The sequence below is a fragment of the Anser brachyrhynchus genome (genome assembly GCF_964034855.1).
Source record: "Anser brachyrhynchus genome assembly, chromosome: 8".
NCBI lineage: Eukaryota > Metazoa > Chordata > Aves > Anseriformes > Anatidae > Anser > Anser brachyrhynchus.
This window is the reverse complement of record NC_137702.1, coordinates 31,263,953-31,284,787: the sequence shown is the minus strand read 5'-3', so window position 1 is coordinate 31,284,787 and position 20,835 is coordinate 31,263,953. Positions and strand designations below refer to the sequence as shown.

The 20,835-nt window shown below is 40.0% G+C and overlaps 1 protein-coding gene across 9 annotated transcripts in view; it reads left to right on the top strand.

Annotated features, from left to right (window-relative positions):
* The window catches only part of SLC44A3 (solute carrier family 44 member 3), a 104,939-nt gene that overhangs the window by 60,477 nt on the left and 23,627 nt on the right, over positions 1-20,835 (top strand). For 5 of the 9 annotated variants that reach the window (XM_080602884.1, XM_080602889.1, XM_080602883.1 and 2 more), the window contains exons 2-9: positions 4,247-4,354; positions 6,744-6,886; positions 7,494-7,630; positions 9,004-9,097; positions 10,598-10,767; positions 11,345-11,434; positions 12,071-12,195; positions 13,733-13,919. In XM_080602884.1, the coding sequence (XP_080459010.1) occupies positions 4,247-4,354; positions 6,744-6,886; positions 7,494-7,630; positions 9,004-9,097; positions 10,598-10,767; positions 11,345-11,434; positions 12,071-12,195; positions 13,733-13,919 (1,054 nt within the window). Of the gene's footprint in view, positions 1-3,693; positions 4,162-4,246; positions 4,355-4,389; positions 6,436-6,743; positions 6,887-7,493; positions 7,631-9,003; positions 9,098-10,597; positions 10,768-11,344; positions 11,435-12,070; positions 12,196-13,732; positions 13,920-20,835 lie in introns of those variants that run through there. The other 4 variants (XM_080602885.1, XM_080602891.1, XM_080602888.1 and 1 more) reach the window with 4 other exon arrangements.

The window sequence follows — 20,835 nt, the reverse complement described above, 5'->3', positions numbered from 1 at the left end:
CAGGTCAGAAGCACATTTCGGGGTAGTCCAAACAGTGTCAAGCAGACTCAGGAATATACCATGCAGACACAGTCTTCAGACTCCTTAGCTTCTTTGTGAAACTTAGCAAGTTGACTGACCCTACAGTGTGATTTATCAAAGTAATTTGGGCAAACGCATATGACGTTTCTCAGACATGAGAAGAAATAGAAAGAATTTCTTCTCCTTTTCCAGCCAATCTCTGATCCAAAACATGTGTAAGAATTTCTTTACTAATACCCAAAAAAGGTGTTGCATTTATTTACTACAGATATCATAATGTCTGCTTTTCTACTTTCATTCTTAGAAATGACTGAATAGTTTGGGTTGAAATTGTCCAAAAATCGTTAGCACCTGCCATGAGAAATTTCAGGCTGAATGGTTGGAGTAAGGCAAGGTCATAAACAACAGGTTTTAGAGTGGAAATTGTCAGAAAACCTAACAGCCTGAACATAATAGGTGGCATTATGTTCAGTCTCTGGGTGTTTCAGTTCAGGATATTCCAAGTAACATAGCTACATATGGAGAATAGTGCCTACTTGCAAAACTACTGTACATAAGCAAGATTATTTGAGAGTAATGGAAATTGTACCCAGCTGCACCTTCTCTATTTAGGCAGAAAATGTTTGCTTTTAGATTGACTTTCTCAGTTGCTGTGTCCTGCTATTAAAGTAATTGGTCTCTGTTTCTTTTCTGACCCCGAAGGGGATACACATAGGGGTAGTCATCTCACTTAACCAGTCTAGCAAGGAACTGCCATGCTCTCATTCAAAACCTTCTGCCAACCCACATTCCTGCCCCAGTTTTAACCAGGTAAGTTTCCTGGTAAGAATGAGGAGCTGTGAATGCTGTCCTGGCAGCACCAGGACTCATTCTCTGTGAATAACCACCACCCTCATAAGTAATAACAAGAACCTTGTGATTAAAGCAGAGGCTTGGAGTCAGGAAGCTTGAGTTTTTCTCCTATATATATTCTGAGTGACTTTGTGAATCGAAAACAGAGGACAGTGCCCATGAGTTCCTGGTTACAGCAGAATGTATGAAGCATTAGGATTTTAAGTAGCTTTTGTCTTTGCAGGGAGCAGTGCATCCTCCAGAGAGCAGTGAAGACTCCTAGAAGAATGCAGACACACATCATACTAATCTCCCAGGAAAGTGGCTGTAGTTGGATACAAGACTTAAACGTAGCATATTATAAAAGTCAGTGTCTTGTGCATGTGGCCCAGGGGATGGAGACCAAAGGCTCCAAGTTAAGCTTCTCATCAGAGGTGCACAAGTCAGTGTACACCTCTGTAGCCAAGTCATTAGTGCTCTCAGAAAAGGAACAATTCTGGAATCCAGTACTCTTTTTCCAGAACTCTATTTTATCTTGTTTCTACTTAGGTTAAAGAGGATCAGTGCCACAAATTGTCAATTCTAAAAATCCCCATTCCCCATTAAGTGCTGGAACTACCGAGCTGCAGAACCAGGCTCTTTCCAGTCCTCTAAAACTCAACTTTTCTCTGTTGATAGAAACGTTCACACTGAAGAGATACACAGAATTCTTTGCCCCAGGTAACATACAGGGCAGAAAAAGACCATGAACAGAGCCCAGTCCCTTACTGCTCCAGTGCCAGCCATTCGGCTGTTACAAAAGCAAGAAACCTTTGCAGCTACCAGTACAAGTTCTGCAGGCTTCACCCCGTCTGGTGTTCAGGGCAGGCACGTGGCAGTGAGAACACGCTCTGAAGCGAGCTCCTGTGCTGAGGGGGTGCCAGCCCTTGAGTCCTGGCTGTGTTCAGCTGTGAGGCACCTCAGGGCCACTAGGCCTGTGCAAGGTGAGGCGCTGGCGGCCATCACCCCAAAGCTCAGTATGGATACCTGAACACAGTAGGGCAGAAACTTCAAAGTCATTAGTGGACCCAGGCCATTTGGGCACTGGCAGGATTGGACAAATAACAAGAAAAAAAGTTTCAGTATTACACTTTGGATGTGGATTTTTAAACCCTTATAAAATCTGAGCCTTGCTTAGGGGTATCCTCTTCAACTGTAACATGAAAATCCTCATTTGTTATTATTTGCTGTGGTCTGCATAAGGCCCTTCGCACAAGTCCGGAATGCTGTCCTATTAACTCTAAGCAAGGAGCAGAGCACCACCTGGTGACACGCCACAGAATTACCCACCTGCTACTACTAAATGCAATAAAGGTTTGATTCGGGCATGTTTAAAATTCAGGAAAAACAAAACAAAACAACAACAACAACAAAAACACTATTAAATTAAAATATTATTATTATTTTTTTAAATCCTGTTCTAATCCAGAAGTATTTGCTGTCGAGTATAAGATAACTTTCCCATACTGATTGAAAGAATACACTAATTCTGATGCCATTTGGTAAAAGCAGACCTTACACTTGATTCTGGTGGTTTTCCATGAATTTCATCTGCCTGGAATCTGAATTTGTTAAAAACCTTTGCTCTTCTTGCTGCTTTCCTTTATTCACAATAAGAATGTAATGCAAAGCTTAAGGAGAATCATTCAGAAAGGTGCAAATCAACAATGAAAGCTAGTATTAGCAAGCCATCAGTTCTAGTATTAGCCTTCATCCTTGGCATTGTTCTTTCAGAATGATTTTTCTCAGTCAGACAAGGAGGTTACTCCTTCTGTCCAAGTTACAAGTTATTAATAATTTTTGTTATTTTTCTTGATATAATCAAAATACTAAATTTCTCTTACAGAAAAAAAATTGAGCATCGCATGAAATTTCACGTTGGTATTTTGATGGAAAATGACTTATTTTTTTTCATGTATTTTTAAAGTGCAGTAGAGAAAAGTGCAGGAAAAGTTATTTGTCTATTTAGGTTCTACAGACACAAAATTACTTGTGCAACATGTATTAAATCTTAAAACTTCATTCTAAATTTCCTACATTATGAAAACTCTACAAACTGATGAATCATGAACATTAAAAGGTACAGTGCTGATAAAGACAGCTGTGAGTTGCCTGGAAATTAAAAGGTTTAGGAAACCCCTTTTAAAACAGTTTTTAGCAACCCTTTCTGTCATGTTTGGTCAGAACCACTTGTGCAGGGGGGTTAAATATAAGGCAGAATTGTGCTGAGCCATATTAAATCAGTAGAAAAAGTTAATTTAAGAAACATTGCACAGGTTAATTTTTTTTTTTCTTTGAAAAATGTATTTATTTTCAGTTAGCATAGAAGAAGCCTGAAATGCTCTGGGACAGAGATTCATATTCTTTCCCTCTCTCTCTCTCTCTCTCTCTCTCTCTTTTTTTTTTTTTTTTTTAAATCTGAGTTTCTGGTATTGGCAATTTACTTCCATCTGTGCTAGTTTGTCACCAGTATTTCATTCTGTATTTGCATTTGAACGCCGAGGTAAGTTCTTTCTTCTAAGCAAAGCCAGCCTTATCCTCTCCCTCCTGTGCAAGACAGACCAACTCTTAAACAGATTTTCACAACAGCTTCAATTTAATTCCATTTTATTGCAGTTGCTGATTTTGTATTGCTGAAAAAGCACATTTTTCCATTGACTGTCAAGGTAGAGAACAATAATACACTTTATCTTTTTCATTTGTAATATTAGCTTTCTCTACTTTATTGAGCTGGATGTGGTGAACATATATCTAAAAAGCAGGGACAGCATTGCACAGAAAACGGCTCGCTGCAGCCGGGCGGTGCTTTCTGCATTCACTGGTCATTCCAGTCACAGGTGCTGATCTAACTCGGTGGTTATTTCTGCGCATGCTAAATTCACGTGGACATCCATGTGCGATCTACAGTGTCAGTGTAATGTAACTGTACAAACGAACAGAAAAAGACAACACAAAGCCCCACGGCCACCCCCAGCGTAAGCCGGCAGGGCCCCATGGCGGGCTGTATTTCGGCAAGGCCGCCGGAACGACGGCTTGGACGGCGGCTGCCCCGGCGAGGGGAGGGAAAAGGCCCTTTCCCCGGCAGCAGGAGGAGCCACCGCGGTGCCGCTGCCCGGCCCGGGCGCTCCTCCCGGCAGGGCCCGGCCCTCGGCCCCGGTGGCGCCCCCGAGCGGCCCGGCCCGGCGTGAGGGAGGGAGCATGGCGCAGCCCGGGGGCCGGCGGCAGGTGAGCCCGGGGGGCCGGGACCGTGTGGGGCCGGCGACCTGCCAGGTGTCCGGCATTTTAGGTGCTTTCAGAGGATTTCAGGCGTCGGGAACTTGTTTTTGATTTCACAGTTGGTTTTCTTTCATTTTAGGATTCCGGAGAATGCGTTGCTGAACTAAGGGAGTGGAGACCGGTCGTTTATAGAAACTGCACGGACCCTCTGTGGCTGCTCCTTTTCTTCCTTTTCTGGGCTGGTTCGGTAAGCGTGCCCTGCCCGGAGGCAGCCCAGCCTCGCAGCGCGGTGTGCTCGGGTCGCGGCGGGCCGGGGCCGGGGGCACTGCTGCCCGGGGGGCTCCTGCACCTCACCGCCAGCTCACACCGTCGGGTCCTGCCCCTGCGGTCCGTATCCCGGGTCTGTGCAGGGCTGGGATACTCGGAGTCCACTTTCTGTAAGCTAGTCAGGCTCCGACAGGACTCTTGTTTCTACTTATTTCACTCCCTGTAGCCTTTTTATCTTGCAACATGTCGCTCTTGGTCTGTCAGCTGGCTTTCTGCCCTGTGCCTGGAACAGCACGCAAGCTTTGGGGAGCATGCTTTGTCTTTAAGCCTGAGTGTGTTCTCACGACGTGTCTGAGGCAACTGAGGAATGAATACGCTATTAAATCAGTTTTAGATTCAATTCCTAATTAAGTGCTTTAATGGAAGCTCATGCAGAAGAATATATACACATCTTGAACGCTGCATAAGCTGAGGCAGAACTTTGTGATCAGGGTGGTTGGTTGGTTGGTTGGTTTGTTTGTTTAAATGTGCTGTCTTATGCTTGGTGTTTTAACCAGTGTAAGGCATGCCAAATATTAAACCTGTCAAACGGTGAGGATTTAGGGTTTTTGTTTGTTTTCTCTGCCACTATTCTTAGTGCTCAATTTCTGTAAAATAGTTTTGTTTAATCTTATTTTTAAAAGACTTGAAAAAAAAAAAGTAATACTGATTTATTCACATAGTGGGGAAAAAAAAAAATCACACTATTGGCTCTGTGGAAACGCATATCACTGATATGTAGAGAATGACACACCCCTCCAGCAGTCATACAGCTGTCTATTGCTTAACAATATGACTTGTATGCAGCATTCTGTACCTTAAAAAAAAAAATCCTTCACGTGCACACAGTACTTGCTGCACTGATGGCAATGGCCCTGTAACTTCTATCTTTAGGTTTACCAGATATTTTTTTTTAAAGCATATTTCAGTGTCAGCTCCTTTTTTTCTTTTTCTCCTGAAAAAAAAAAAACCACAAAAGATTTTTAACAGGTATTTGCTTTGTAAATAACTGGATCTGAAAATAACTTGTTACTGTAACAAGCATCACACACACAAGTAGTATGCCAACTTTAATTATGGAGTCTCTACAAAGTTCTCCATGTTAAGACAACCTTAACATGTGAGCATAATTTAAATAGTATTATTTAAATAGTTACAGTGCAAACCCATAAGCACAAATGAGACTACACTGAGGACTAAGGAGACACATTTACTTGTTTGTGTATGAGACTAAGTTTCTGCCCAGATCCTATCTTCAGTCAGGAGTGCTAAAAGTAGAATAACAAAGGCACTAAACCTTAACTAATAAAGCAGTTGCGCTGGATCTGATACGTGCCATCTCTCCCCAGCACAGCTGATATTCAGCTACTCTATGCGAAGTAGCAGTGGTTAATGAGGGACAGAGCAGACTTGCTGCTGCCAACAATTTGCGTGCAGCCATAGAGCCAACTGTTTTGTCCTTGATATATGCGAAATGTGTTTTACACCCCATGGGACAGAGGAGATGATTAAATCACCAAGTTCCTCAGCTGGAGAGCTGTAAATAAGTTGTTGGGTAAAATGCTCAAGACTTCACAGAATTACTGCTTCTTGGCACTTAGAAAGGTTCTCTTCAAAGGGCATTTTGGCCCTCATGGGGTACACGAGCAGGTATATGCTGCATTCCTAGGCAGAGCATCTTATGTTGATGAAGTGTTGCTGCTACTCAGGTAGCAGAGGTGCTTAGCGACAGAGCATCCTAAAGCTCAGTGCAGTGACACCTAAGTTCGCAATGTAGTTCTCTTGAGGTTTTTCACATGTGGTAAAGAATGCACCTTGCTGAAATTTAAGATAACCTGAATTTTAATTATTCTTTGTTTTTAAAATACACCCCAATAGCAGCTGCAATGTCTCAACATTTCAGCAGATATAGTGCCCAGGTGTGTCTTGAACGGCACTCTGAAATATGAGAAGCAGTGGCTACATATGGAAAATTACCACCTGAGTGACCTTGCCCAGGGACACACAGGAACTTTGGCAGAGGCAGGATTTAGCACCTTACTACTTCTTTCCAATCATTTTAATCTGAGCTCCTGTCTTTCTTTGCCTGTGATGTTCTGCTAAATTAATTTGTGTACTGTCCGCTTTCTGCAAGATAAAGGAAGGGTCTAAGGAGACAACAGGGCTAAACTTGTCCATATGACTTGCTCTGGCCTTGTCCAGAGGGGTGAAATTCAGATTTAACTGTTTGCCTTCACAAGACAAAAATGCATGTGTTAAAAGAAATATTTATTGAATGGGAGGGAAAGACTATTATAGCGTGATTTCACATGAAAAAAATGTTTTAATAGATGTTTATAACTGGCTATGCTGTGATGGCTGGTGCGGCAGAAAGACTTGTGCTTGGATATGACAGCTTTGGGAACATATGTGGTAGGAAGAACACTCCTGTAAAAGGGGCACCCCTTTCTGGACAGGACATGACTAATAAAAAGTAAGTACATCAGATAATGTTTAAATAAATCTAATGTTTGAGAAGTGAGCATAACTTCATACGATATACATCATCTAGTTGTTGATCATTTTCATACATATATAAATACATGCTTAAATTTAAAGGCAAATAAGGTGTAAGAATTGTGCAAAATGGTGAAGGAAACTAAAAATTTAAGATGGAATTTGGAAAGGTACTACATCATTATGCTTTATACCGATTTTTTTCTTAGATAGGGTCTTAAATAGGACTTCAGACAGACCAGCAGTCATTCTACACAGACAAATGTTTGAATTTATGGAAGTTTAAAAAAAGCTGAAGTTGCCAGTCATTCTGTTGACTGCTGTGCAAGAGAACACTTGTAGAGCGGCACCCACCTTGGAAGTTTCTGATCACATTTAAGAACCTAAAATGAAATGTAAAAATATAGCATATTCTCAAATTGCTTCTTAACTTTAGCCTTCAAACTCCATTTTTTTTCATTGTATGTGGAAAAAGTTTCATCTGCTTTGTAGCACTTTAAAAAGATGGAAAGAAGACTCAGAATTTAAACCTATGAAAACCAGAAAGCTTGTTTTTTGAAACGAGGATCTTTTTGTCTTTCTAGGTATGTGTTCTTTCTGAATTCATGCAGCCTGGAAATGCAAAGCCTCAAAATCAGTTCAGTTTCCTTGTGCGTGTCTAGTTGTCCACAAGAGCAGCTCAACTCTTTGGAAGACCTCCAGAGTTTTGCAAGGAACAATGGTGTGCAACAGGGAATATGAGTATCTAATGTATCTGTAGAACAGTTGAGAAGCTTTCACTTTATTATTCTTCTATTTGCTACGCTAGGGAGTCATTTCTTACCATTAATTTCCTGAGCAGTCCATGGCAACAGAAAATAAAACCTCGTCTCTGCTTTATTTCAGAGCCATAGTTTCTAGAATTGTTACAGCTCTCTTATGCAAATTTGAAAGCTGTTGATTCGTTCCTGCACGATGCTGAGATTATCCAGCAGAAAACTGGCTGCTGAGAATGAACTAAATTGGTTTGTTGGGGATGCCTGTATGTGAACAGAGCTTACATGCTATTTAAGAAACTTGCCTAAATGGTTCTTTTAAATTTGGTTAAAACCATGGTGGAATTATTAATTCCAGATATACATAGGCAGAGTTACCTTTTTTGAGCCCTAAATTTGCTATTTTACCTAGATTTTTTTTAAATTTTTCTACTGTTCAAGATGAACATGATGGCAGAAGTAGCTATTGTGCAAAAGAGGCAGCTCCACTTTATTCATTTCCAACATGTAAGTAAAATAACCTAAGGCCTAACCCTTATTCCACAGTGTATGCATCAACCGTAGACCATACAGATACTAGTGGCTATTTTTATTGGAGGTCAGAATTCCGTTCTTTTTGGTTTTGTTGAGTTTTTGTCAAGCGTTTCTATTTAAATTGACAACATTTGTTTTAATTTCATTTTGGGATATTTTGTCATCATTTGGTTATGTACAGAAAGCTGTAAACACCTGTGATATTGTGTAAGTAATTTCAATGTAACTTAATAAAATGGCATGAAATTCCATCCACATGCTAAAACTGCTTGCATATGCATCTCAAGGGAGAGGGCAGTGTTGCATTTTGAATGGCTTGAATGCAACCAGCATTTCCCTCCTAGAATCATTATATAATGGAGCAGAGTGTTATTAGCGGAGTACCTGGCACTATTTAGGCAGAGTCCAGAAAGTATTAAGCTTCTGGATAGACATATATTCTGTTCTAAATTATGAGGGACCTGATTCTATTGTAGCTTGTGTCAGTTTAGGTTTTTCCGTTGTCTAAAGGAGCAAGAGTTTAAAGCTTAAGTATTGTGCTATGGAACGAACAGTGTGCCTGCCCTCAAGGAAGATCTGTAAATGGTAATTGAAGTTAAGTGTAGAAGACAAAAGATCCTGTAGAGGTTGCTGTAGATTTACCCATTAATTCTAATGGGTAACTAATTCTAATCTACATTCCTACAAGAATATCAGTGATGAATATGGCCTTCTAAGGGATTAAAGCAGAAGTGCGAACAAAACTTAATGTATTTTTTTCCAAAATTGTAACTAATATTAAGCTACCATTTCTCTTATTTCTTAGGTTCTTGTCTTTGTGTTTACAACCTGAACGTTTCCAGCTACACACTAAATCCAAAGGCAGCTGAGTTGTGTCCCACACTGCCAGTTCCACCAAGGTAAGAATTAATGGGTACTTTACAACACCCTTGAGTCCAAACAGCTTCTTAAGGGTTCTTAGTTCCTCGCATTTTGTAGCTGACATGATGCTTTATAATCCAAATTTTGTTGCTGTGTGTGCCTGTGAACACGCCTGTGTCCTGTCCCACAGAAAGAACAAGGACTGCATTCTCATCATCCCTCCACCCTTTAGAGATGTTTCCTCTCCAGATCAGGGTCAGGGCACTCCGCATGAGGAGCAGCTTATCTCCTGCACAGACTTTTGCTCTCTCCCTCAATGCCAAGGAAAACAAGCTGTGCTCTCGGACCTGGCTTGTTATCCTGAACCCAGAAATTTTCTGTCAGAATCATTTCACAGCCAACTGGCTTGAACCGCAGGTCTGTGGATGTCAGCATCTAACATTCTGCAGCATGTAAAAAGTACAGATGTCAGTTTAGTTGTATTGTTTAATTTGTTACAAATTAGTGAGTCAGAATCCTTAAACCCATGATTTTCAATTCCGCTGTCGTGAAGATACAGCAAAGAATTGGAATCTCCATGTCTGCAGAGCTAAGTCCTCTACTGCTCTGAACAAGAGCAAGTAGAGGGGAAAAAAAAACACAGAAGAGAGCAGGAGACACATAAAAGCATTATACAATGGATCAAAGGAAGGCATGTAAAATGATGAAAAATATGGCATATTTTACTTATTTCTTTGACTTTTTAAGCCTTCCTTTATTTGGCAAGGAACTTACCATATACATCTCACACAGTAACATTTCACAGTGGCAACAAAGGTAGTCAGAGAAGCTGTAAAGTGCTGATGAACAGACCTCTCCTTTTTAGGTAGGGATGTCTCTTTGTTGTAGTGTGGCCTTGCCAAAACAGGATGATAAATAAATTCAGTAAGCTGGCTCTGAAAGTCAGATAATTTTATATGTAAATATTAGGTGGTGTTAATTGTACATTACAAACGTTGTTTTGGAGCAGCTTTGAGAATACTTAAATATCCGCAAAATGTTCATGGTCTAGAATTCTCTACAACAACATAGTTTACAGCCATGCTAGCAGGAGTTTAGGTTTTACATAAACTCATAGGAGCAAAGCAGACAAAGCCAGATTAGAAACAGGATAGGAGCTACATGCTGATGGTGATTGAGATAGTAATTCTCCAGGTTGGTCTTGAATGGATGTTCTAGCACAGCAACACAGGCATGGTGCTGCCAAGAGTTTATTTTGCAGATGGAGCATAGAACTACTGTCTGGCCACTTGTAACAGACCACTCCCATGCCCAATGTCCTGTTGTGTCAGACTCTGTGTGTAAGGTTTTCTCCCAGGCAGGGAGGATAACTGGTAGGTTGCAGATTGTCTGGATGCTGCTGCAAAAGTGTATTGAGGCTGCTGGAAGGGCACTGCAGAGGGCTTGAAAGGGAGCAGTGGAATAGATTGCTGTGAGTTTGAAACTGTTTGTCCAGTAATGAAAACATTTTTCATCATCTTTTTTTTTTAACCTTCCAGTAAATCTTTTCCATTATTTAATCGGTGTGTTCCACAACATCCTGAATGCTATTCCAAATATGCATCTGTCTTAATAAGTATGGTTAATGAAATGGATGTTTTTCACCGAATTCTGAGTGGAATATTGGCAGGAAGAGATACTGTGATAGGACTGAGTGTCCTTGCACTAGGTAAGGTTACAAACAAAAAATGAGGTTATAAATAAAAAGTGAATAATATTCAATTAGAATGTGAGGTTTAAAATGTTTCTATGACCTTTATAGTTTTTTATTTAAAAGTACTGACCTTTTTTACATTTTCTGGGCAGAGTTGTTTTCAAGGAAGAGTTCTTGTTTCTTATCAGGAGGCATAGACTGGTGAAATTCAGTGCTAGCAAACAGCAGATTCTGTGTTCCTGGATATGATCATATACCTTTTTTCATGGGACTAAGAAATTGTTGATAAAAAGAATAATAGCATTAGCTTTAATATTTTGATTTTAACTTTAGTCTTTATACAAAATATTACTGAATAGCCAATTATTCCCAAGGTGAAATATTTCAGTTATAAACTCTTTACTAGAAAGTTATAGATAACTGTTTTAAATGTTAAAAAGTTAACCAACTTCAGTACACGCTGTTGCTTTCGAGACCACCCTTTAAAAGTAAAAGCCCAAATTCTACAAGAACCTTAAACTTAACTATAACATAAATAAGAGTTAAGTTAAATGGTTGGTAACCCTAATAATAAACTTTGTGTATTTTTCAGCTTTCTGTTTTATAGTGGTTTTAACCTTCAGATTCATTCGGACACTTCTGGTCCATACTTTGATTGCGTTGGTTGTGTTTGGGTTGTTATGTAAGTATATTTACCTTTTAGTGTATGCGTAGTTAAAGCACTCATCTCACTAAACTGAAGGAGAGACAGCTGAACAAACAGCTGTCCCTTTTCTCCATGGCCCTCCTCAGTAACCTTAAGCTTACCCCAGCCATTTCCAAACTGAGTCCTGCTTGCCTTGGGGTGCCAACATCTGGCTGTGCTGTTCCAGCTGCTGAGTGTTGGGGTGATGATAAGATTTAGTTATTTATAGATGCCTGGAAATGACATTTCTTTTGGCAGATGAGCGCGGTTATGAAAATGCTGCTGTTTCACAGAAAGTTTAGTGAAATTTTATATTGCCTGCTTTGGAAAGGGAGAACTGTAGGAATGTGTCCAGCTAATGCTTGTCATTCCATAACAGTTAGCTTCTTATTTCCTCAACAAAATTATATGGCTGAGTTTTAGTCTAGCTCCTTCTTCTGGGTTTGTACCTCAGACTAACAGACCATGATGTGAATTTTCTTTGTGATCATGGATACTGTACCTCTCGTACATGACGGCTCCTGGGTGGAGCTGCGTGTAGGCAGAAGGGTGAGGGGATCAGGAGGGAGGTGGGAGGCTGCATGCTGCAGCCTGGGGAGCACTGCCCACCTTCACACTGCTTGTTTGCTGCAGTTGTCTCAGGTGTCCTCTGGTGGCTCTACTATGACTACAGAAATGATCCCAGCACTGAACTGGAAACAGAAAAGGAGAACGTAAAATTTCTACTTGGATACGCTATCTTCTCTACAATAATTACAGTAAGTAGTAGTTTACAGTAAGCAGTGATGGAGGCTGTAACTAAAAAATTTGAACTGCAGGGGTTCTGCAGCAATAAGAATAATTCCTCATCCATTTCAAATTTGAAACGGAGAATCAATGATGAGATCTGCTTACAGTCATTTAAACAGTTTTATATCTTCACTGTGAATTTCATTTTTCATCACAGGGCTGTGTCACACTTGTATAAGCAGCATTAGCACCAGTTTTGTAGAAATGCAGGAGTTAACATTCCATCCCCATTCTTCTGTGCATCAGCTAGTTGGAGAACCATGGCAAGTGAACAGAGAGGCTCTGGCTCCTCGTGAATGAGATCTGTGCATTCAGCCCACCGTGTCAGAAGTAGAGAGGGGTGGCTCTTTCAGAAAATGAAAGGGGTAGGTGAAGCATAGGCAGCAGTGTGTAGGCCTCAAGTTACAGGGTTAAATTCTGCTTTTCTCTCACTGACCTTGTTTTCCAACAGAAAACCTGACTCTGGCCTTCAACTTTTAAAGACATTTTTTTCACTCTGATGTTGCAGTGTTAGAGGAGTCATTGTTCAATACAAGTGTACAATTTGTAGTTGATGAGACATTTGTCAAAATGTTTGTATTTCTGTTTTCTTAAAGCAGGTCCATAGACTAGGATTCACTGGATATGAACAGTCTAAGAGTTTATAGTGAAAATATAAATGTTACAGATCAGATTTTTTTCATATCCTCTGTAAGTTATGAACTTACCTTTTAACTTCTGTTGATAACAAAAGGGTAAGAGAAGGTCTATTTGTATGCAACTGACTTTCATTCATAGGACAGTGGGAACGTCTGCTGCAGATTGTTCTTCTCTCATGGCTGGTGGCATCTTTGTAGAACAGGCAAGAAAACGGGTGAAGCAACTGCCACTGGTTGCATTTATTATTTTATGAATTCCAGCCTGTCTTTTAAATGTAGTTCATAGTTCCTTGTCAAATACAAAAAACTTGTGAGGTGTGGTGTTTACACCTTGTTGTTGTTTTTTGAATTTGTTTTTGTACTTTGGGAAAACTGAATTATTTAAATGGAGGTTTCATCTTATGTCTGCTTTGCTTCAGTGTATACAGAGCTCTTAAATCAATTTAGTTTTGCTACAGTTACTTTCTGCAGAAAAGGACTGGACCTCCTGCCATTGTGAATGGTGGCAAGCTGACTTGAGTAGGAAGGAAGTTTACATGTTCATGACATACAGAATATCTGAAAGTGTAGCACGAAACATACATTTATGTTTGTTGCTGTAAAGCAAAACAGACTGTTTCCATTGGGTGAACTGCAGTTTTTTGAGTCTTATTTTTTTTAAAGCAGCAATAGTAACACTTCATAGATTTAATTTCATGAAACTAAAGATTTTAATTCACAGGCTCCTTGATAATATAGGCAGTGTCTTAGAAAGCATTTCCAGTGCACAGTGTTTGTGGAATATAAATTTCACATATGACAACAACTCCTACTTCTCTTAAGGAAAGAAAAAAAAACAACTATTTTTTGTTTTCTTTTTTTGTAACAGATTGTTCTGCTTTCCCTTATACTTGTGCTAAGAAAGAAGCTTCAGTTCACTGTACCACTCTTTCAGATTGTTGGTAAAATAATAAGCAGAATCCCTTTCCTCCTTTTCCAACCACTTTGGACCTTTCTGATTCTGATTGTCTTCTGGATATTCTGGGTTGCTGTACTACTAAGCTTAGGAACTGCAGGTAAGTATATGCTTTCCATGTTTTTGATGAATGTTATCTGCTTTCTAAGTTCAGTTCTTAAATATGTGACCTTCTGCTGTTAGTATGCAACATATGGGCTAGCAATGTTATTTAGCCGTTTTATTCTTTTTTTTTTTTTTTTTTTTTAACTCTTGCTACAGTCTTTGACATTGCTATATTTCTGTGTGTCAGCACTACAGGAGAAAGGTTTTTTGCTCCTAGATGTGGGCTTTAGGTTTGTTCTTTCTCAGTTACTTAATTTATGATTACATCGTGGTAGATATGTATATGCTTTATGTATTTAAATGAGGAAAGTAACATTCTCATTTCATAACTGCATTAAAAGTTGTCTTCTCTCTCCTGTTAATCTCCTCTGACTATAAACAATGCCCAGTTGTCGTGGAGGCAGCACATTGTTTTAGAGCAGTACTTTATTGACAACTGCTGTAATTATTTAGGTTGGTACAGTAGTATTTGGATCAATCCAGAGGCTCTTGCAATTGTAGAAGAGGTGCTCTGTAGAGAAAGTCAATCACACTGTGAAAGATGTGTAAGAAGAACAGATTATGAGTATGGAAATGGTATTACTGAGGGACATTCCGCTATAAGATTTGTCACTGACTGAACCGTAGCTAACTTGGATGCTGTCCCTTGGCACAGCATCACTGTCTGAGGGAGGGGAAGGTTATCCTTTTGTGAAACATCACCTGAAGGAAGGATGCTAAGCTGGTCGTGTGTAGCTCTGGGAATAACTCTTCATGCAGATATCAGCTTTTGTCCGTGGGAATCATTATGATTTGAGTGTTGGGTTTTTTTGTTTGTTTTTCATTTTGAATTTCTACAGTGACTGCTAGGAGTCAGATGTTGTCCTGTGGGTTGGAGTTTGTACAGAATTGATGCAGGCAGTGACAGCTGTTTGTCATGGAAGCTTTCGTTATTCTTGTGTGTTTTGTTGTTGTTTGTTTGTTTTTGTTTTCCTGAATCTTTGCGGTCCTATGTGTGTGGAGAAGCAAATGCAGCCAAGCTCTTTTAACGCTTGTGTTTTATTTTGTCATATGCTTTCACCACTTCTTGAGCCTGTGGCTGTAGTAACTCCTCTGCACAGGCTTGCAGATCCCTCCAAGGTCAGAAAAGCCTCTAACTTTTCGGTAGCTGAGCCCATTTGCCAAAACTGGCAGTATTCCCCACCTCTGTGGGTCAGGCACCTCACTCCTCTCCCATGACAACTGCTTCCATCTCAGTCTCACCCTGTTAAATCATGCAATGTACAAAACCCACTTCACCTGCAACATGAGACACCATCTGTCTGAGTCTATACTGGTATCGTGCATCAGTCAGCCACTGCTTAGGCTAGACCAGGATCTGTTTCCCTCCATTTTTCCTTGGAGAGTTATGCAGGTTTGCAAGGATCTCTCTGTTTCAGCTACCATTTTCCCAGTAGCTCATGTCCATCAGAAATTGCTGCTTGAAGCACTGTCTGCCTGATGACCTGCTTCTACAAAACAGTCTGACCTAGCAAGGCCAGATGTCCAGCCTGCAGTCTCTTTGTGAGTGGTTCCTGCCTGACTAAATAGTCAGACAGATTCACTTTGCTTTAAGGGTCATGGATATTTCTTTTCCACACTCCTCTGAGTTGGGTTTTCCCATTACAGAGACAGTATCGTGTGCTAGACATACCTTTTTAGCTTTTCTGTAGTCTTCATCCCATTTTTGCACGTAGCAGCTAGGTGGCAGTAATTTTCAAACTGTATTTGTGGGGGTACCTTTTCACTGGTTCAGACCAGTCCTTTATTGAAAGGAGCATCTCCTGGGCTATCAACCAACTGTTCATTTCGTGCACCTGCTTGGATCAGAAGCAATTTAAAATAGACATTAACTATAGTAAAAATAGCAGCAGGTAAATAAAATGAATGATAACGCACAGATTTGCTAAATATATAATTAACAAGAACTATTAGAAAAAATATTACATTCTTGATTTTTATCTGAGCTGACACATTACCCACAAGAATATTCATTGGTACTCTTAATAAGCACACGTAGGGATGTGAAGCTTGCCCTTGTTAAATCTAAATTTAGAAAATGCCAGCCGAGTCTGTCATATTGAAAAGCTTTTGGAAATGCAGAAATCATTAAAAGAGTAGAAATATTTTAGCTTATATGACAGAAACAGCTTGATGATAAGTGCCGGATGGGGAACTAGTCAGATACTTCCTGGAGGCTTTTACAGATTTGCAGGAAAACAGTGAGTTGCACATCACATCTGAAAGCAAATTCCACATGTATTCACAGGGAAATAAAAAACAGTGAAAACTGCCTTTGAGAGACTTTATGATTTTTCCATGTTGTGCCATTTTCCCGTATTGGTTATGTTCTTTGTTTTCTGCTAGACATTTCCATTCAGCCTTTTTTTCCTGCCATATTGGAGAACAGAATTCAAATAGCTTGTGACCTGCTCTGACATTCATAGTGCAGCAGACATCTCTTGGCTCAGAGGTATTTTACTTTTTGTTTTTTTCCCTAGCATAATAGGAATGCTAGTGCTCCAAGATACAAATGGCAGTACGGAAGGCAGCATAATCTTGCTGCATAGTAGAGCAATGTTGAAATTTCTAGCATGCTCTCTGTTTTGAAAGAATTGATTTCTTGAAGATACAGCGTAAGAATGGAAGGTCATTTTCAGGCACTTAACTATCAATATATTGCTCATGTAGGGAGTCTAGTAAAACATATGTTTTAACTGAGATCTGCCAGGATGTTTTTAGTGTAGGTGTCAATCCCTGTATGAGTTTTCTGCTAATAGATAGCATGTTAATGCTTAGAAGGGAATGTGTATCTGATAAAGGATCTGTACCAATTCTTAAGTTACAGCCTAAGCGTGAATGCAGGTAGGAAAATGCACCCTACGAGTTTCATTAATTTACCTGATTAAAACTTGAATCCGTTGGTTTTATCATTTGTTTGTAAGTATGCTTTTTATTACGATGTCTATGTTAAATGTTGGCTGTTTTTACCCAACAGATGTAAACTGAGTTTTTGGCAAAGTCCAGGGGCTTAGGTGTTTCTACGTAAGTAACATGTAAATGACCTGCAGCAGCCTCAGTGCCCACTAGGTGCCGATAAAGTAATGTAGGAAAGGTTTATTTCTGAATGTGCTCAGTTGTTTACAGCTGCTCTGATTACAGAACAACTCCTCCTGAGAGGAGCTCGAAGACAACAAAGGCAGTTTTAGCCTTTTAATGATCTGGGGAGGTAATAAAGGATTGTTTTTATCTGGCTCACAGATCAAGGGGTTTTGATGAGGTGACACAGAAGGTCGGTGTCAGCAAGTAGTATGATAGTTGTTCCAGTCCTGTACTCTACCCAGTAAACCACAGCTTAGATTTCTTTTGTAGTTCAAAACGAGGATAATGATCTCTAGGCTAGATTTGATATTGAGAAAATTCCTATAAATTTTATTTCAAATTTTCAGCCCAAATATGAGTCCTCAAAATGCTGACTGTTAAAGCAGATCACAGTAAGGTAGCTGGTTGCTTTGGTTTTTTAGAACAGCTAAAACTTAAGCATCCCATAAATATATATATATATATACTGTACTGTTTGGCTAATAATACATTGGCAGACCAGCTTTGTATTTTTTACTTGTTTTCTGTAATCACCCTGTAGATGGAAGACATTTCTTTTGTTTTTTGAATTCTGGGGACTTTTTGCAAAAGCTCACAGATCTTTTCTGAAGATCTCCCAGGATCTGCTCTCTTTGAACAATTTGTTTTCTCTGTTGACAAATAGCTGCTTAGCCAGCATTCACTACATAAAATATAGGTTTTGTCTTGTTTATGACACTTTGACTTTTTTTCTCATGCACGTATTTTCTGGATCTTAAATGGATCTTAAATTTTCTGGATCTTAAATGGAAATATATTAAGAAAGCTGAGAAACTGAAATTTTTATAAAGACATGAGTCTTTTGTATAATACAAAGAGATGGGCAAATGAAATTGACTTGCTACTGTGCTGCACCTGTTCTTAACATTTTTCTCGGATCTTCGCTAGTTATATAATGTTTATAGCGTCTCTGCATCTTACAGCTCTGGAGCACTGGATTCTCGCTTGAGCTGTGGTGCACCTGATCTTTATGTGACCACACAGGCACCTTATTTACATCCTCTCCAAAAGTTAGTGTTACTCTGAGAAGATACTAACTTCTTGGGAGCTATAGAAACCTATAGGTGCCCTTGGAAAGGTACTTATGCACATGACTGGCTTGAAAACCGTTGATAATCCTATTAAAATCAGTGGGACTACTTATGCATTTTAAGGTAGGCACCTGCTTAACTACTTCAGTAATTCAGAGTCTGTAAGAGCAGCAGAGAGCGAGTGAATTCCAGACCTAGAGATCTAGGAAGAATGCCAGACTCCACAAGACTTTGAGACAGCGCAAACAGTGGCACCAGTTAGAACCATTAGCCGGGTAGGAATGGAATTCAGTTGTGCTTTGGAAAAGCTGTCATGTCTTAGGGTTGTTGAGTCTTATTGTTTGCAAATTTGTGTGGTGTTTCATTGCAGAACTTAAGTGGCTGTCTGGCACAGCAAAACATGTCTTTCAGCTTTCTAGCATGCGGGAGCTGTGAAGTCCAGGTGGCATTAATACTGTGTACGTAATGCAGGATGAGAAGGCAGCGTGAGATTTTCCTGTAGTGAAGGTGCATCCTACAGGCAAGAGCAATAGAACTGCTATATAAAGTTGTTCAGTAGCTAAACCAACAATAAAAACCTATTGCTTGCAGGGTCCTTGACATTCCAATTACAGTTGGCTAGCTTTGCTGTAAATACCACTACATGGAAAAAATAAATAAATAAAATTACACAATAAATTCTGTTGGAGGACGCATGAAGATTCAGTGCATGCTGCCAGAACCTTTCCTCACTTAGCAGTGGGAAGAGCACATTGTATTTTCATGTTAACAGGAACTGATAAACAGGCTCTCGGTGTTTTCTGGGCAGTGGTTCTTTGTTCTGATAATGAAATTGCTAAACTAGACTTCCCAGGAATTTTCATCCCTTTAAAACAGCCTGCTGCTTTGGGCATCAGCAAAAACTTGCAGCAGCTGCTGCCGAACAAGAACATCTAACCCAAGTCTTAGAGTACTAGAGTGTAGCTGGTGATGCTGCCTTTGCACGCTGCCTTTCCTGTTGTTGCACTGCTGGGCTGGCTGGTACAATGTCACGGCATGGCACCGCGCTGCAGTCAGTGCACAGCCAGGTGGAGGAACTGTTCCGAATCCTGCTGCAAACACTTGTGATTGTTTGCATTGTTAACAGCACTGCTTTGAAGTATTTGCAGCAGATAAACATTTGTACTGATCAGAGGTTTTCAGATTTGGTGATTCAGCTGGAGGACTCTAGTTCTGTAAGCTCTTTACTACTGACTTGTTAGCCTTACCGCTAGGAGTGTATATATAGTACACCAGAAGGATTCATTTTCAGCAGACTCTGCTGTGAGTATGTAGTTGGAGGAAAAATGTTCTGCTGACAAATTAAAAATGTATTTCAAGGCTTTGTTGAGAAAGTTTAGTTTATGTGAACAGTAAGATCAAAGTGGAGTAATGAGGAAAAAGGCATATACTTCTCTCATAAGCCTATCTAAGGTAGCATTAAAGCTTATCTGTGCTGCTAGGACTGACATGAAAAACAGCATTGCATGGAGTTCTGTTGACAACATTGTATATGCACAGTAGGCCCAGCAGACAGGGTATCAGTCAGGCATAGATATTTACATTGGTAAACAGATTCCTGTGAGGTAACAAAACCTGTGCAGCAGGGTACAGTGCTGTACACACTGCCGTGTGAAAGGTTGGCCAGGAAACAAAACCATTGCTGTTGTTACTGCAGGTAGTTATTTCAGTAGGCTGGAAAAAAGCAAAAGGAATTAGTTTACAAAGCAGATATTTTCCAATCCTCATGACAAAGCTAGAGAAGCAAAACCAGAAATGTGCCTTTTTTTTGAAAAAGAAATGTTCAGGTAGATTGTATGCTGGAAAACATGATTAATTCTGCTACCAAACGGCATAATGTCTCTGCATAGAAATGGGGAGGTAGGAGACCTTGCATTTTATTGACCTATCGTTTGACCAAATTCCTCAGAAAAGGCTATAGGCTATGGTTAATGAGCATATTTGGGGGGAATTAGTTGGGTGTGCTGCAGGAAACTGGCAGTCTAGAGCCCCTGGAAGAAGCAAGGGCGATGAACCCCCCCCCCCCACCCTTGGATTCAGAACAAGAAGGAAAGATATAGCACATAGCTTGTTAAAAACAAGGAGCCAGGGAATGGGGAAGAATGGCTGAGAGTTTGTGATAAGGGATCTGAGGTAAGAGTAATAGCTTTTTCACAACAGCAAGCATCTTGCATTTCACAGACTTAAAATGCATTTGAATATAATGGAAGCAGCAATATTTCTGGGAATGATCAGCCTTACAGCACTGCAAAGAGTTTAGCTGTTCAGTTAAAATTGATAACCTTTCAGAAAACAAAATAGTTAAAAAATGTGTCTGTGTTTGCACTTCAGCAAAGGTTGCCTTGCTGAACAAGCCTGATACCTACAGTACCTACAAACACCTCCTTGAGGGCCAGCTGTGTTGTGTTGGTGGATGCGAGTCTTGATTGCAAGAGTGCTGAGAACAAGATTGGCTCACCTGTGGGAAGAATGCTTAGTTTGTAGGCTATAAATCTATTCATAGACTTGTTCTTTTTTCCATGCCTTTCAATAGCAAATAGTTCGTCTCTGAGCATCTAAGAGGGATGAGTTTCTTATAGTGCTAATGTTGTAGGAGTAAAATAATTCAATTTTTTAAATACAGACACATATTTAAGCTAACCACATAGTAACGATTATGCACCTGCGTAGTGATTTTTGGTC